We start from the raw sequence: 18,621 nt of genomic DNA on the forward strand, positions 1-18,621 counted from the left end.
CTGTCAGGTCAGAAAAAAAGAAACACTTCCACTTCCTCTATTGTTACACAGAAATTCAAACAGTGTGCTGAACTAATTAAACTAAATTTCAAGGTCTCTCTTAGGACAAGACCTAAATTATGAGCAAACCATTAGGTGTGCTGAAAAACAGTGGGTAATGGGGACTTTAATTATTACCAGCATAGGAGAAGAAAATTAACTTAGATGTGCTCCAGGTGGGATTAAAACCACTGACCAGTACATGTAATATTACAATTATCCAACTTCCTCTTTTTAAATGTGTTTCAAATTGAACTTTTTTTTTCTTTTCGTCAACACAAAGCATTTAAGATTCAGCTCAGATGGAAAAGCAGCATGTCCTCTCCAGGAAAAACCTCTTGCAGATGTCTTCAAGCAGCTGGATTTCTGCGCCTAAAATCCACACAGTAGTAGAGTCACCCATAATTTGTCAGAACTGACATAATTCTTATACATTTGTTTACGCTTAAGCAGTTCTTTCCAATTATAAAAATGTCTTGATGTGGATTAAATTAGTATCAGATTAATGTCCATCAGTTGGACGTTGTGGAGGAATCGTGCCAAAAGCACACAATAGCTTCTCCCACATCAGAGAGCCTGGAAATGAGTGCTGGCAAGCTTCATTTTTCAAAACAGAAAGGATTCTATTCTAGCACAGTCTATGAACCCCAGTGAAAAGACTTGGGCAGTGTGTATTATCTCCCGCTGCCTACTAGCAAAGTGTGTGGCCCATGTCTTTCCCTCCTTCGGTATAGCTCTCGCTCTTCATTTGCGTTGGAACCTTGTACCCTCTCCTGTGCCTTATCAGAGCCCCTTTGGTCCTGCAATCCATCTGTATTCAAGGCACCTTTCCCTGTTGACCTCCACAGCACAGCCCCTGCAACATTCAGCAGAAAAGCCTTTCTTTCTGACTCAATTCCTTCGTGGTGTGTTCATGTGTGGGGGTTCGTGTATGATAGAGATGTGTGGGTCATTCTTTTTGAGAGAGCTGTTAAAGCTAGTGTGACAGGAGTGCCTGTGTTATGCTGACCACCCAATTTCAGTGATTTCTCACCTCTGCAACTCAGCAGAATGAAAAGATGACAAGCTATGGTTCCTGTCTCCATTACTTGCCTTGATATATAAGTGGATACATCTAGTATTTATGAGTGGGTCTGTAAGGGGGTGGGTGAATGAAATATTATTCATTTGTTCAGGTGTATTTTCTTTAGGATTTCTTAACAGTAACTGTGTCACCAACTAAGCAAGCTAAATAGATAACTGACTAATAGTTTGTAACAAGAATATGACATTGTTATGCATTATTAAGAACATCTACTGGTAAGCGACCATAAATATGCCATCATATATCAAAAAAGGCCTCCAGGCATTGGTTAGCAAGGTCCAGTTTTATGTTTTTTCCATTAAAGCCATAGTGCCTGCTTTAAATAAAGTTTGAACTGCTTGCTAAGGCAATGGGGAGAAGAACTATTCGAAAAAACATAATAATGGTAAAAGGGTAATTTTTTCCCCACTAAACTGCCAACCTAATCATAAATTTTGGAATCTTGCTTAACCGTTGTGTGATTAAAGTTGGACACAGTGATGAATGTTAGTTGGACTGTTGTGAAGGCCCTTATCCTGCTAACACAAGAGGTGTGCCAGGGACCAAGGATTGGAGCTCTGGCTCAGGGCCTTAGTGAAGCAAGATGAGAAGCAATAGTGGTTAATTGATTCCCTCTTATGGGTGACGAGGCTTGGACAGGTATACTCCGGTTGCTTTGATCAGCATGAGGTAAAGTAGCAGTCAGATGGTGTAAAACTGGATCAGACTGTCAGAGCGAAATGGAGCAGAGAGGAGACTGTGTGTTAGAGCAGTGAGGCCAGAGAGCAAGCTGGAATTAGTCCTTTACTGTATCTGGAGTCTGACTCATGTGCTTAGAGTTGGCACACAACCCCTCTCCCTCCTCACAGTTCCGTTCACATGCACTCGCAGAGGCGAGGCAGATAAGATCCTCTCCTGTTGAATCATTTTGTAGACACACTCATCCAGTCATACATACAACCAAGATAAGATTCTCTTAATGTGAGTGAATTGGCACAAGACTGAGGGTCGAACATGGGTGACTGTGTTCGTGACAGACAGTTTAAAGGCAAATCCTCTAAGATGATCTGGAGGATTTTTGAGCCGTAATCCTTTTAAATTATGTCCAGTAAAGTTGTCATCTCTGTGCTGCTTTCTACATTCAGCATTCAACACATCAAGTTGACAACTGAAAAATGCCGCTTTGTTTCGCCATTTGCTTACATTCCTATCACTCCTCATCTCCCTTCACGAGTGAATGACTCTACATATGGGAGGATATGTGTTTGATGATTGTATACACCATTCTCTGTGTGTGTGTGTGTGTCTTCGTATTTCTTCCATCTCTGGTTTAAAAAAAATGGAGTCGAGCAGGGTGAACTTGGCTCTCCTATCCTTTCCACAGCACTTCTTCATGTGCAATTACATTCCTCCTCTAATAGAGAACAGAACTCTCCCCAAGTTCAGTCACAATAAAGAGCTACTGTTCCCTCGCTGTGCGTACGTACGTGTGCGAGTATGTGTGTGGGTGTGTGTGTGTGGCAACAACTGCCTCTTATCCGTGAGTATTTCCACTCATCTTGTCATTAAGGTTGATATCATATGGGAAGTTGATTACAGATTGATTGTACTCATGTTCCTCTAATAAGTCATGGACGGGCCTAAGGTCCTGTTTTGAGAGTCTGACAGAGATGGGACCAAGAACAATAAGAATGTTGTCCAATATGTGCATACCTGGGTTGTCCACAAGGCAAGGGCTCAGTCAAGACTGTGGGAACCTCTCTAAGCACTTTAGCTGTTACAGTAGCGTCTTTATGGCTGATTACATTGTCTATAATATGCATCAGTGCTCTTAATATATAAAATGAAAAGTGTAAAATCTTGCCGAAGGCATATATAATGTACTTTAGACTTTAAAAGATCACATAATTAGTAAAATTAAATAATTTGCTAAAGTCTAACGATGACTGCTGGGTAAGACCTCAGTCATACTAGTGCAAAAATAGGAGGGCAGCCTCAGTGTGACCAGGGAAAACTGATGGTTGATGAATGATTGCATTTCATTTTTTGGCTTTCTGGGATTTTGAGTAGTTGAAGTGACCAGCTTGCAACCAACAATTTTGATTGGTCCATCACTGTCTGACTTCAGTCCCTCTCAAACAAACTAGTGAAGGTTTCCAAATGATCACCATCAAATTCATAAATGCAGACACATTGCCAACATGTTGTAATCACTCTGAGTAAGTTGGAGTCAGTCTAGACCAATGAGCAAAACTCATCTGCGCTATCAACTAATGAAATGCACAAACCCAATTTGCTAAGGTTTGTGGTGGGCAATTTACTGTAAATTGCACTAAATTTAATACAGAAAAGCATATCTTATTTTGCACACGATATGTGAGAGGGGGAGATGTTATCAGAATGAGTGTGTAATTGACACCACTAGAAAGCTCAAAACTGTGAGCCCAGTGCCAAAACTTTGGCTTTGCCCTGATGCTCTTTACTTAGTGCTCACTTTGAGTGTTTAGAGAGAAGCTCCACATATTCCTGCTTCACAATGAGATTGGGATATTGTTGGAACAGAGAAGAACTGAACTGTACTTATTGGAGCATCTGAAATGCATACAGTACATACAAATGCATGTCTTCCTTTTTGTGTTTCAGGCTTTTAGTCACATTTGTAAATTTCTAAATTGGTACACAATGAAAACACATCTGAAAGCCTTTTATGAGCAGTTCACATAGAGAAACATCCATGTTTCTGTGTTATTCCATTTAATGTGTTAGTGTGTTAGATTAATGTCTGAATGTAACAGTATGTTAGGGTTAGGGTTTGTTAAATGATATATTTCCAGACTCATGCTTTCCACTTCAGACCTGGCAATCAAGACCAACAAGACAAACGGTAAACCATGCCAGCATTATAGTCCCCATCTACTTTGCACTCTTTGGGAAGCTCTACCACTTAACTGTAATATACAACATAAAATAATGTCAAAATACAACAGCACAAAATGCTGTCGGATTAAAGAATTATTATGACACTACAGTAGATTCCTGAAAAAAAAACAAATTTGCTCTGACAAGAGATTTTTTATTTATTTTTTGCGTTACTGCAGAGCATCGTCTGCAGCGTATCACCTTTATTATTATTATTATTGGGGTTTTTTAACACAGCTATAATTTTCCACATAGATAACTAAGGTTCATCTAGTAAATTAATGTTAATTCTGTAACATACAGCATCAGTGATGCAGTGAATAATCTCACATTAACATTGATGTTTTCACTCAAGAGTGTGTGTCTTCCTCTCTATTAACCCATCACAGCAGCTGTAACATCAGTTGAAAAACAACAAACCGTGTGCGTAACATTTCTTTTGAAAAGCCTTTGTAGCTGCAGGATATGTGACACCAGTGATGGTACGCAACTCCAGGTCATTTTCTCAAAATGCAGAAAAACCAAAGCAGTTTGTGTATTTGGGGACATGGCACAGTAGCGCTAATTTCATTAACACATAGACAGCTTAGGATCTGCCAGTAAAAAATATTTTGTGTTCTTCTACACGTGCATGCCAGCTGTTATACATAGATTCCAGATTTATATAGTTTGTGGTAAAGCAGCTCAGGATAAATCCTGTTCTCCACCTGATTCTCGGTTCTCAGGACTACAACTAGTTCCCTATAATTTTTAACAGAAGAGTTCCCCCTTATGTAATAGACATATTTCTTTGTCTTCAGCCTACTCTTATTTATCATTTATCAGCAAATTTGTGCTGCTCTTGTTAGAATGATGGTCAGTAATGAAATTAATTACCTGCATCTGTTTGTTTCTAAATTTATACATCTGCCCAATTTAGATCTGGCCCAGTCTGTGTGGATTCTGCCAGGTCTAGTAGTAGCACGCTGGTACAGCGCTACACGTTTGACGTAGATGCCAACATATTTGCAACAGTCTGCAACAGATTTGAGTTTCCTCACAGTTAATCATAGTATTATCAGAAACAGATTGTATTTAAATGCCAGCTTGACCCTGTTCAGTCAAAAACTGATAGCAGACTTACTTTGTCTTATTGCCGTTTTATCACATTCTTGATGCACCAATGTGAGTGTGAAGAAACGAACTCATACAGGTGTCGGACCTGGACCCTTCATTCAAAGTGACCATTTAAAAAGCAAGAAGATTGTAAGTTGATTCACACTGTCATAATAATGTTAGTTGCGCAGTGGTCTCTAAACACTATTTCTGTAGTGTAGCTGTAGCCTAACAAATAGAAACTGTAGCTCTGAGTGTGACAACACAGAGAAAAGGGACAGATTTACCATTAACTACTGAACGCTTTTGAATGTGCTAGATAATTATTAGTTATATACTAAGTAACCACTGTTGTGCCACAGACATATATGTATACAACTCCCGTACTTTAGAGATGTGCCTTTGGATCCTATAGTTAAATCTATAATGAATGTATTTTTTTAAACTCATATGAAAGATTCCTACAAATAGCTGAAAGCAACAAACACAATGCCAGTTGCTTTTAATGTTTTCTCAAATCTATGTTCATTATTGGTGAGTCCTTCTGTGCTGACAAAACCTTTCAGAAACGATTGAGACTGGTCTGGCCAGTGTTAAAATGTGAGAAACAAGGTGAAAGCGCATGTCGTGCAAGAAGTTTGAGAGCCAGCCTCGGTTGAGAGTCGTTTTGCGTAGCTTGATTGAAAACGGTGGAAACTATGTGTTATTCACTTGCTCACCTCTCCTTTTGTTCAGGAGTCGTGTTGTTTTGCATAAGCCCTAACTTGTCCCACCACTCTTTCACCTTTTCTTCCAAGTAAGGAAATCACGTTGATCCTTACCATCCGGAGGGAAGGTACTGGAGGATGCTTTCTTTATTAGCTTGTTTGTTTTTCATCTGACAGCAAGCTTGCCACAGAATGTGCTGCCTCATTCCTCTGGATGCCACGCACTCGGTTTCAACAATAAATGCTTTATGCACATCCCCCACTCTTACCTGAACTGTACATCACTTCTCTCTAGAACAAAGCAGTCAGTCATGACTCAGTCAAATAATCATTATGGCTCCTTAAATACATGTGTGGAGGGGTGGAACAGGCATAGTTGAGGAATTTACTTCAATAAAGCTGCCATTGAATGCTTGCTGAGGAAATGTCATAACAGCAGGTAAAAAAAAAAATAGACATGGATAGACAGGATAGATTAGTTTTGCAGCTGCCAGTGGAAAACAGCCATCAGTGCACCTGATGGTTGAGCAGAGAGGTGTTTTCCACTCTCAGGGAAATGGACCATATCATACTCTTACCTTAGTTACAAAGTACTACTGTTAAACACTGTTTGTCCTTATATCCAAACTTCAATTGTGGTATCCAGAGTAAATGTTATCCTCTTTTTTTATAAAAAAAACAAACACACTTAAAAGTATAATTTCATTTTTTATTGACGATCAAAAGCCAAACTCAAAACTTTACACCTTTAACTAGTATCATCTGTAAAGCCAAAGCCTTATATGGTGTATTTCTCTGTGTTGTAAAGTTCTATTGTTATCAAAAAACCATTAAAAACACATAAAACAGTCAAACTGTTGGACTGGGTAGTATTTTTCTTCATTACAGAGAACATGACCAGTGTAGTTTGTTCAGAAACAACTCTGCTTTGGCATTTTCAATCTCTGTAGGGTTTGCTCTGTAACGCAGACATTGCGGTTCTTTATGTGTTTTTAATAGTTGTTGGAGTGCAAGTGTGGAGCTTTATAGCACATGGGCATGTGCTATAATAAAAGAGTAATATGATGTCAGGCTTTTTCTTTAAAGCTCCTGTGTGGATTTGAAAAAGTCTGAAAATCTTTTGCAGACTTTGCAGACTTCGACAATGATCCCTCTTCGACAGTGGTGTTGACTTGGTTGGATCTTATGAAATTGTATTTTTTAACTCTTGAAATAATTATTTCATGGTGTGCTGTGAGTTATATTATATGACAGCTAAAACTCTTTCAGGCCCTCATTCATTCTTTTTAAGAAATTACCAGATGTTGCTGATTTGCTCACTTGTAGTAGTTGCTGTCTCTCTCATTTATTATTATTCTTTTTTTTTCAGCCTAATGATGCCCTCCCTTACTGGCACAGGCATTTATATGTGCCTCATACTCAAATTGACAGTGAAAAGCTATTAAATAACAATTCAACACATTGAATCAACTTCACATATTATGTCTGCTTCATTTGTCATGAAATAACAAGGGAACAGGCCTCACCTGACCACAAATCTGCTTGTCAGTTAATTGTCCAGTTAATGCAGATTTTTTTTTGTAAAGCCTGTTTAATTAAAGCTGGAAGTCTGCACTTTAACCAGATACTGGATGTTTAATCCGTTTAATTTGAAGTCCACTGTGGCAGTATACGAAGGCAAAAATACAAAAATTGTGACTTTGTCCAACAAATTATTGAACTAACTGCACTGCATCAGTTCTACCAATATTATTGTTTTCTACATGCTAATCTTTTAAAATATCTGTAATCACATTCTTGTCTAATGCAGATCTAACATTAATCTTTTGAACTGATGCCTGTTTTTGGCCTCTGTGAGTGACAGACTGTGGACAGGGAAGGACTGTCAGCCTGACAGACCACCATCACACAGCACTACCACCCCTCAACTAACATACTACTTACACACTGCCAGAACAGGCACCCTCTTCAATTACAGACTGCAAAAACAAACCATACCAGCATTGCCGGCTTGTCAACTACCATATAATTCACAAAGGTCTGCAGACACACATCAACACAAATATTTGACTACCACAATGAAATTGGAAACAACCTTTCCCTGCTATACTTGATATATTGATTCAGTCAGTTAACATGTCTTACACTAAGAAAGTGTAGTGTCGATAAAAATCATATGGAGCTGAGACACACACACACACACACACACACACATGTATATATACACACAGTTATTGAAAAACAGCTCATGAATATTGCACAGGTTTTGAGCGTTTCCAATTGAATGAATACGTCTCTGTGTATTGCCGTCATTGTTGAATAATTGATCCTGCTCCTTGCGATCTCCATTTGTCAAAACGACCAGTTTTGCTTCCCTGTACCACTCCAAGAGGGGAAAACCTTTAACATCTATTGTCATACAGTTCTAAAAAGAGTTTTACTTGGTTAATGCTTCTTTTTCATAGCATTTGAATTAAACGATGATCAGGCAACTTGAATATTAGTGTTATGTTTTTGTTAACAGGTATGAGATCAAGTATGACAAGGAGGACTATGTGCTGAGAGTGAAGAAGGCTTCCATTAATGACGAGGGCACATTCACCTGTGTCGCAGAAAACCGTGTGGGCAAGCTGGAGGCCTCCGCCACCCTCACAGTCAGAGGTATGAAACAGATATATATCAATTCAAACAATTAAATCAATCAGTTAAAAACACACAGAGAAACTGTTGAGCGTATTGTTCTTATTCTTCTTATATACAAAGATGAAGTTTTGGATTGATAATTCACTCGTTACTGTCCCCATTACACAAGTGGAAATGCAGAATGCTGAGTACTATAGCCAAGAGAGATGTAGGCAGTCCATGAATCTGTTTAATTATTTACATTTCCAAGTGCAGCGTCGACACACTCTGCCACCCTCCCCCTGTTGTGGTGGCCTGCAAGCCACACTGCCCTCCATGCTGTAACCACCCAGTCAGCAAAGCCATTTCACAGATTACTGGTGCACACCACACCTGGGGTTTGCAAGGTTAATAAAATCATTCTAACCATTTTTTTTTTCTATTTTCACCACTCTTCTTCCCATTAAAGTCGAGTGCTTAACGTCTCTGTGGAGCGCTTTACAGCGACACAGAGGACCAGAGGAGGTAAAACAAGGTCTTGGTTGACTACTTGTTTATGAATCCAGATTCGTGAGAGCACCACCTAAGTTTTTTTGTTTACTTCACCATGAGTACCCATACGGCAATGCAGAGGAAACATTGGGAACAACTACCAACAACTACTTCTCTGTGACACTTTCAGAAGACTCATCCTTTGGATATAACCTACATGCCTGACTTTTTTTTTTTGGTTCTTTTTCCTCCTCTTTCCTTTTTTTGGGTTCTGTTCATCAGCATTTATGGCAAACACATCTTTGCCTCGCTACTACAAACATACACCACCCATAGAATTGTAGATTTCATTATTGCAGAGAAGGTCCAGCAGTGTATTTGTCCCTGAGGAGCAATAATGACTGCCCACACTGAAATTTGAATGCAATTTAAGACTTTTGACTACCAGTGGGTATTCACATCAGACGGCCTCTGTCATTCAGGGGTCTGAGAAACAGATGATGGGAGCTCATCAGCAAAACTGTCCAGTGGGCAGTGGACAAAACCTACTGGATCCTCTCTTTGTAACGCTTACACTGTGCTAGAAGTGTGTTTGCCCAACACAACATGTCATTCATTCTGATTTTGATTTCCCTTGTCTTATTTTATTATGTTCTGTTCCTTTTGTGTTGTTTTATGTTTGTGCGTCTGTGTCTTAATTTGTTTCTTTTGTGTATCCACTCCACCATTGTCGTGTTTCCAGCTCGCCCCGTCGGTAAGTACCCATCCTTCTGATTTGATCCCATGCTGCATGCCTTCTCCATACACCCTGTTGCATTTGACTGCTTGACAATCACTAACCATCGCTTTAACATTCCTGTACTTGACTAACACATTTGTTGCATAAGTTGTCCTTTCCTTTCAGTTGTTTTTTTTTTGTACATCAGATACTTGTGAGATATTTGCAGATTTTAGAGCTGTATCTCTTTTCGTTAACTGGCTCTTGTATGTACTTTAGAGTTCAGAAACTATACTAAAACTTTTCTGTCTATACATCAGATATAGATTTAGACAAATCCTTTTTTTTTGTTCTCTCCACGCTGTGCTCTTTAGCATATCCAGTTTAAAATGAATGAATGAATGAATGAATAAATGATGTTTTCTAGTGGCAGTTCTCAGGTTTAATTTCAGGAGTGTTAGGTACATAGAAATTCCTTGATGCTTTACGACTTTACTAGAAATGCTTTCCCGTGGATAAACAGCTGTCCTAAACTTTGCATTGTCACAAAGTTACTATTCATTTTGTATTTTTATCGCATATACTTGAGCTCTACTCGCAGCTGATGAATATTGCGTATGTTGCTTTATTATTATAGATCAAGGCTTATGTTAGCATTGTTCCTCTAAACTGAAGGTTCTTTAGATTATAGTCTCTATTCTTTACAGTGAAAGAGTGGGCTAGCAGTGTAATTGACTCAGACATTGTCATCTCATATGGTCCAGAATGTGTTTAACTTGCGAGTCTTGAGGCCATCTGTGGATTTTTGGATCACAGAGCTGAGATCTGTTTAGTTTTGATCAGCTTCTTTCCTTCTGAGCCCAAGAACACCGGTCTTGGAATGTCGTTTTATTTCCCAATAGATTGGTGTAGGTCAACAGAAAACCACATTTGGCACACTTCATATGTGAGATTGTTAGAGGGAGTAAGTGAAAATTGGCATCTTGAGAGAAAGACGTGCTTTTGAGTGCAGAAATGGGAAGAATGCAATAATGAGAAATATGCAGGAGGAGAAAGAAAGGGAAAAGAAGTGTGTGTCAAGACAAGCTTGACTGGTAGAAAAAAACAGACACTGCCTCAATGGCAGGACTTTGGTTGGCAAAACAGCAGTGGCGGTTCTCTGATTGTCAAACTGTCAGTTTCCAAGAAGATGGAGGAAATTACACATTCACTCTGCCTGTGGGAAGAGACAGTAATTGCTGTCAACTTTTGAATAAAATATGATTGAATGTTGGATTTTAAAGGAGGAAGAAATATTTGTGCTTGAGTGTGCTGAATGGATCGCTGTCTCTTTGTCCATTTGTTCTTTTCACCCTGACTGCTGTTTTATGCCGAGCCCTCTCCAAGCCAGGCAGATGTGACTTGTCATGAATTAAATATGGGCCCCTGATCGTGTGTTTCCTTAGGAGGGAACAGGAAGGAGCTTCTCATATGTCATTAAGGGTTTCTGAATAAAAAACAGGGCCAATGTCTGCTAGCCCTGAGCCAAGCTGTGAAACTGTCGCACACTAACTTCCCCTTGATTTGTCGAAAGTTTTGATCTGTTCTTCTCCATTGGACCCTGTCTACCTTTTGGTCATTCTCAATCACATTCCCCATGACTATTTTATTCAAATATAATTTAAAGATAGAAAGAGGGATGAAAAGTTGTGAAATATGTAGTTGACTAATAGAAAAGCAGTAAAGACAAAGCCGAGCCTTTTTGTTTAAATTGCAGTTTTAACTGGAGTCACCAATCACACAACTGAGATAGGATGGATTGGATGTTTTTGGCACTTATTAGTAAATCTAACAGTTTAGCACACTTGCACATTAGGAAGCTTAACCATTAATAAAAAGATATCTCAGAAAATGCCCCCAAGATATCTGTGGGTCATGACAAAACTGGTTTCCAAACAGATTGCTTCCTTTTATTTGGTATGTTAACATTGGCTGTAGATAAAAGAGGGTGTTTTTTGGTCTGCCTTTGGAAACAATGAGTCATACCTGAAAAACAGTTCAAAGCATAAGAATTCAGGCCCATTTAACATGACTTTAAATCATAAATAGTGGGGAAAAAAGGAAGTAAGCATCCTTTTTCTGCTTAAGTGTGTAAATAAGTCCATGAGAATGGCAAACAAAGAGTCATTAATGGGAATTGAGAAAGTGACAAAGGACCATGCTGGGTAGTACAGTGATAGGAGGCATTCTGTAAGGTGTGAAACCACATTTTAGTGAGTTGTTAATAATGCAGTGTGTGGTATGGAATGGAGCAGAGAAGGGAGGGAACTAAGACCTTGCCAGAGCAGGATTTAAGAGCTCTGTATCAGGCCCAGCATTGTGAGAGCCACAAGATATCCAAGCAGCAGAAGGCCAAACGGCAAAGCAGTAAATCTGTTGCCATCTGCACCATTCCCAACTGTGTGTATCTTTGACAAATACACACGCCCAAAAAGGGATTACATGATGAAACCAGCCAAATGGGAAGAGTTTGGCCTTACTGGAACCAGCTGGCTTATCAGAGAAAGGACTTAGAAGAAATCAAAAGAAACAGAAAGAGTGCAAGATGTTGCATTGCAACAATTCTTGTCAGAATTTTGCAGAAGTCTTGGTGTTTCTCATTGTGTTTCTGCAAAGAAAATGGTCCCTCTAATCCACTCTCTGTGCTTATTTGATAGTGTGGCAGTGACTCAGGGCCCTTAATGTGTTGACTTTCATTATCTCTGCAGGAGCTGTGTTTCCTCTGTAAGAGTTTTTGATTTTTATCTTGGCAAACATGGCTCTTGTCAACATGACCCTCAATGACACACCGAAGAAACAAGTAGAGGCCCTGGGTCAGGCAGTAATTTACTCAGATAATTAAAATGCTTTCTTGCACTTGTACCGATCATCATCTATCAAATGATAGATTATTATGTCTGGATACTAAAGTTTTTCATGCATAAGGACACATGCTATATCCCTTTTTTGTGCCATCTATGCACTTGGATTATGTCAGCTTTTGCTTGTTAAATATCTCATTAAAAAGCAATTGAAATATCTGTGAAACAAAGTTTGGTGTGAAATTCTCCCTCCTTCACCTGGTGTCACGTAACGGTCAGAAAGCAAAAACGGCAGCACTGCACGCCAATAGAAGTTGTATCCAGTCCGCTGTCTTTGTTATTGACCTGCATCTGTCAAGTTGTCAGTCAGAAATGTCTCACTGTTCGTCTAGCTGCTGATAAACGTGTGAATGTTAACTGAGAAAGCTTCACAGTACAGTTTCAGACTTTGATAGCTTTTCAAGTGTTAGCTTGTTGTGTGGTAAACACTGAAGTAGTCTTTTCTTTCTCTCACTCACTTTTGATACAGCTTTGATCAGAAGTTGTATCAAGCTGCTCACAATCTTGACTTTTATATGAGATGCATTCTGATGCAGAGTAAACCCTCCATATGGAAAGTCAGACACAATTAACCCTGTCTATTCCTGTTATAGTTTTCGATGTTTCCAGGGCATGGGTGTGCCTATGTGTTGTCTCAGATCTAAATGCCTTTGTGACTGAGACGCTTCCTTGTGTGAATGCCACTGTGACTGTCATTCATTCAGCTTCAGTCTCACCTGGATGAATGGCCAGCCTTGTTACCATGGCAGTGAGAGTCATGATAGTCACTGGTGTTCAGAGCAAAAGACAGATATGATGCTGCATGGAAGCTCTGTACAGCACTCCCATTTTGATTTTACCATGTGGTATATTGCTTGTTTTTGCTTGAAGTCCTTAAGCCTTAATGTTCGGCTTCACTATGCACCGCAGGTCCTCTAACACTGTTGTTCTGGCCCTTTGACTTCAGCTCCTCCCCAGTTTGTCATCCGTCCAAGGGACCAAATCGTGTCACAAGGCCGTACTGCTACCTTCCCATGTGAAACCAAAGGAAATCCACAACCTGCTGTCTTCTGGCAGAAGGAGGGGAGTCAGGTACAAACACAGACTAATCCAGTTTAATGTTGTTTTTTTAATTAATTTTTCATTATTATTTTTTACATGTGAAAACATATCACTCTCTTTTTAGGCGGGATTTATTATCTACCGTACATCTGGCGTTATCAGGTTTCGATTCTACCAACTGTACACACAGTCATTGTGTTTTTTGGATTCCCCTGCTTTGCGCACACACACACAGACAGCACTTCTACACTATCTGCGATCGGTATCTTTACCACAGACACATAGATACACCTTTGTTCTCAGGATCCGCCAAATCAAAGTGTGCCTGGCAAAGTGCTAATTGGTTTTCTGTGACCCTGTACTGATAAGAACGATCCTAACCCTCACTCAAGCAGATAACCCATTCAAATACCTGGGTGTCCTCACAACGGTCAACAACAGTGCCAATTAGGAACCTGTTGAGGCTTGTAGATGAGCCACAGATATGATTCAGCTCTCGCTAAGGTTGAAACACGCTCACGCATAGCCTGTAGGCCAACAATTAGAACAGAGTTTTCTGAAAACAGTGAACAGAAGTGAGACGCATGCTTACAACTTTGCACAGGTATGATACTCAAATAACAATATGTTACCTAAAGCATTGTGAGTCAGTGCTATTGAGTAATGTGAACTCAAATTTTGTGTGTGTCTCACTTTGTCATTAAAGTTGAGGCTTTTCAAATGACTGTTCGTTCTTGACATTTCTGCACTTGTTGGCACTTGTCCTTGTGTTTATTAAAGCTTTCTATTCTTTATCCTTACTGTGATGTGATGTGATGGTATTTGTTAAAGCTAATTAAGTATATTAGTTAAATAACATTAATGCATTTCTTCCAGTTGAACATCTCATATGTTCTGGAGACCCATAGAGTCTAATAGAAAAGAAACTGTGCAGTTTGCTACATGTAAGTGATTAGATGTAATTCAATCCAGCTGTTTTTGCTGGTTCCCTCTGGGGATCCTAATAAAAGAGTACAGGAATAGCTGGGACAAGGTGGGAACTACTCAGAAAGAAGTACTTTTTTCTGTGTCATTAGTCGTCTAATTCTGTGTATTTACTCTGAAATGTGTTACGCTGATTATGTCTTCCTTTCTAAATTCAAGATTACATTATATTTAATAAAGTCTAATTTACATGAGGTGGTCTCCTTTTAAAAAAAATACATTTAAAAAAAAATCTCAAAACCACTGTGGAATTGAAACAGAGAGGAAAGTGGTCATGAAGCCAACAAGAGCAAAAAGTTCCCTTCCTAAGAGAGTGGAGCCACTGGCTTGGCCCAAGAATAAGTATGAAACCAAGTCATCAAACATGTTTTGCAGCTCGTGAAGTCGGTTCACATAGTCAAAGAGAGAATTGTTCATGCTGTGATTACACTAATAGTCGGATGTGTTTGCATGTTAGTGTGCACAGTATATGTGTGGATTCAATGGTGATGGATGTGTGAGCATTTTTGTAATTCTTCCAGGTTGAACTGCTTCCATGTTCTCACTAATTGGCTGTTTGTTCCATTTCCTGCAGAATTTGCTCTTTCCCAACCAACCCCAGCAGCCCAACAATCGCTTTTCGGTGTCGCCCAGTGGAGCCCTGACCATCTCATCTGTGCAGCGGGCAGATGCTGGTTACTATATTTGCCAGGCCCTGACCGTTGCAGGCAGTATCCTCGCCAAGGCTCAACTGGAGGTCACAGATGGTGAGGAAAACCTGACGTGTAACTTCTGCCATGCCAGCACACTACTACACACTGACACATTGCTTAGTACCACTGCAGATGGGGTGAGGCAGGTGAACCATCACCAAACAAATTACTTATACTGACACTGATGGCATCTGACTTGAGTTTGTCAGCTTTTAGCTACAACATGGCTATTGCCTGGTTAAGTGCAAGTAGGAATTTGGCCTTCAAGACCTTTGTGTGTGCAGTAGGTGCACAAGTACAAATGAATTTTTTAAACAGTCAAAGTGCAAAGAAAATTCAACTACTGTTGAAGAAATGTCAGTATGTCCATAACCTTCAGTTACTGTGTTTTTGCTCTGTGCACTTATTTCTTTCTTTCCTGATGCAATTTAATTAAAAATGCCTCGTCTTCCTATTGGAAAGAAAATAGAGCATTGCCCTTGAGTTTGTTCAAGTTTAATGGTCAGCGGTTTGGTGAGTGAGGGAGCCACATGTTTGTGTATGAGGGCGGGAGCAGGAGAAGGAGACTGATAGAGTGACAGTGGCTTTCTATGAAATGAATTATTTTTGTCTTGCTAGGCGCGGGAGCATCTAATCAGCTATTGTGATGGCAAGATAGACGGCTATCCATATGTCGGCTAAAGTACCTGCTAGCAAAAAGATTAAAAACACAGCATGGGCATTTTTTTGGTTTTGTTTTGCAGTCGGGTGCAGGTACATAATTGAAAGTGCCCTTCAAATTCCTGCTTATCACTTTTTCAGCTGTATTTGTATTTTTATTTAAACAAACATTTTGTACACATGGCATGCGGGTTTAACAGTCACAAGTGTTAGAACTCTGATTGGGCTTTAAATTCTTTATGAGTGTCTCAGACAGACTGAAGAACTCTATCAAAGTCTTACAAAGAAAGATACAGATATCCTTTTTGGATATTAGTGATACTACTTCCAGCTCACAATTGGCAGTACCAGGGCCACAGGGTGATCAACTTAATGGCAGTATAGTGGACAGGTGGTGGCAACAAATAGGATGTCTCCATAACTCAGTGTAGACAGTATGGTGAAAAACACATTCACTTTGGAATGAAATGTGTAGCATTGTTATAGTTAAGGTATTTTAATTCCCACTTTTATTTTTGCCAAGATATGCTATTGAAGACATGTTAGCAAAATGAATAAAATCAGTGGAAAAGGAGGAAAGAGTGTGGTGTGGGTCAGGGTGAGGTCATGGCCACACCTGCTGCAGTCTTCATGTGATTTACTGCCCGGAGTCCCGCCAGCAGTCTGTGGAGTTCAAGGAGATCTGTAATGAGAAATTCCTGATCCAGAGACCCAAGGCCTTAGTCGAGCTTTGCCTCCTCCCTTTGTCACTCCCACATGCCATGGACACATAAATTAAACGCATCAAACCCCTTGACCAAACCATGCCTTCTGTTTGCGCTTTAGCTTCTGTCAAACCGAGTCTTACAGCAGTGTACTGTACTAAGTAAGGACTGCATTAATGTGAGGGACGTTGCTTTAAACATCTTTTAACAAACATGGATGCACATTATAATTTAATGCATCTTAATTTGACAAACTATGCTATCAGAAGACAAACTGTATCTTACTGAGTCCCTGGCTAGAAGCAAATGCTTTGAATCGTCTCTTGGCTGGATTTCAACTTTACATTATTACTTTTGATTCATTTGATCACATTTGCCCTACTTACTTATTATAGAGGCCTAAAAACAAAAAGGTGGAATTAATGTAGTATATTTGGCTGGTGGATAACATATCAGGTTTCTCTCCACCTTCTTGACCCGAAGCATCTACGAAAGTAGAGAGAATAATCTGGAAACACTTCCTTTTATCAGATGTAACTGCGGGACAGAAACTAGGGTTGCAAGCGAGGTGTGATAATGTGTTGAAAGGTTACTGAGGTACTTGGTAATTAGCCCCTGCAGGTCTGACATCATTAATCCATACTTTCTAATTAATGTAGGTTCTGCGAAGCCAGGGGGACTCCACATTATTCAACTCTAAATATATAAACTGCCTTTGTGCTACAGTACTAAATCTCTGAGATCGCCTCTGACACATCCCCTATTTTACAGATGTTACCCAAAGGCTTTTCTGGCACATTAAAACAAATGAATTTGCTCATATAAATGGAATCCATCAAAGTTGTAGCATTTAAATTGAAACTGGAACCAAATAATAAAAAAATTAAGGTTGCCTTCTCTGATTCTTTTGAAATAAAGAGTCCAGTTTCCGTACTTTCTAAAATTCACCTTTTATTGTGCCCCACACTGCACATAATGAAGTATTTATCTGAACCATACTGGCTCAATAGGCCAGTGTCTCACCGCCAAACTGTACCACAGAGTCTAGAGTAGTGTGTAAAAATAAAGCTACCCAGGCAGTAACTGGAAACCGCTTAGCATCCCTCTGCCACATCAATGAAAGAAGAAAACACTACTCAGCTTTTCTTTCCTGGAAATACAGGAATCATTGTTCTGTGGCACAATTACAAGACCTGCAGAGAAAATAGTCTACTTTATGATAGATACCAATATCCGCCCCCCGCTGTGTGTTTTATAACCAGTGCTATCACTCAGTTTATTTTATAGTCATGCGCATTATATGAGCATCATCATTCATCTGAACTACAGAATATGGATAACACTCACATTTTCCTCTTTGTTTCACAGTGCTCACAGATAGACCTCCGCCTATTATTCGCCAAGGCCCATCCAATCAGACCCTGGGGGTTGACAGTATGGCGCTACTGAAGTGTCAGGCTTCAGGAGATCCTATCCCCTCAATCAGCTGGCTGAAGGATGGGGTCAGTCTACTAGGAAAGGACCCCCGCATGTCGCTGCAGGAGCTGGGCAGTCTGCAGATCAAAAACATCAGGGTAAAAGATTTTAGTGTTAAAGTCACAGTTACTACTACTAACTGCTACTATGTGTTAAAAGTTTTGTGCTTTCTTTGTAGCAGAGCTTAAAACCAGCATTAACATAAAATGTTAATGCAGTTATTTGCAACCGCATGGTCATGTTTTCAAGACTCCAGGATACAAGGTTTTTCCAGTGGGCATACAAGAAGTACCAAACCCCCCTGTTTAACCTGCATGATTGTATCACTTAGTGGCATGGTAGCTCCATTTGAGTTCAGCTGTGAAGGGTTGGATGGAATCCAGCTGTGGTTCAGAATATATACACACACATTTATGCACACGCAAATGTATCAAGTAGATTAAATTTAGAAGAATCGCATCTCCCTTTCTGCACTCTGTGGCCTCAGTGGAATACCTATTACGCTTGAC

At 39.7% G+C, this 18,621-nt stretch overlaps 1 protein-coding gene across 13 annotated transcripts in view; it reads left to right on the forward strand.

Moving 5' to 3' along the window:
• Nucleotides 1-18,621, forward strand: part of robo2 (roundabout, axon guidance receptor, homolog 2) — a 153,598-nt gene that overhangs the window by 97,855 nt on the left and 37,122 nt on the right. For 8 of the 13 annotated variants that reach the window (XM_080889729.1, XM_080889731.1, XM_080889720.1 and 5 more), the window contains 5 exons: nt 8,348-8,484; nt 9,680-9,691; nt 13,502-13,626; nt 15,155-15,326; nt 18,005-18,210. In XM_080889729.1, the coding sequence (XP_080745855.1) occupies nt 8,348-8,484; nt 9,680-9,691; nt 13,502-13,626; nt 15,155-15,326; nt 18,005-18,210 (652 nt within the window). The remainder of the gene's footprint in view (nt 1-8,347; nt 8,485-9,679; nt 9,692-13,501; nt 13,627-15,154; nt 15,327-18,004; nt 18,211-18,621) is intronic. The other 5 variants (XM_080889732.1, XM_080889727.1, XM_080889724.1 and 2 more) reach the window with 1 other exon arrangement.

This window comes from Rhamphochromis sp. 'chilingali' (assembly GCF_963969265.1).
Source record: "Rhamphochromis sp. 'chilingali' genome assembly, chromosome: 8".
In the NCBI taxonomy this organism is placed as follows: Eukaryota; Metazoa; Chordata; class Actinopteri; order Cichliformes; family Cichlidae; genus Rhamphochromis; species Rhamphochromis sp. 'chilingali'.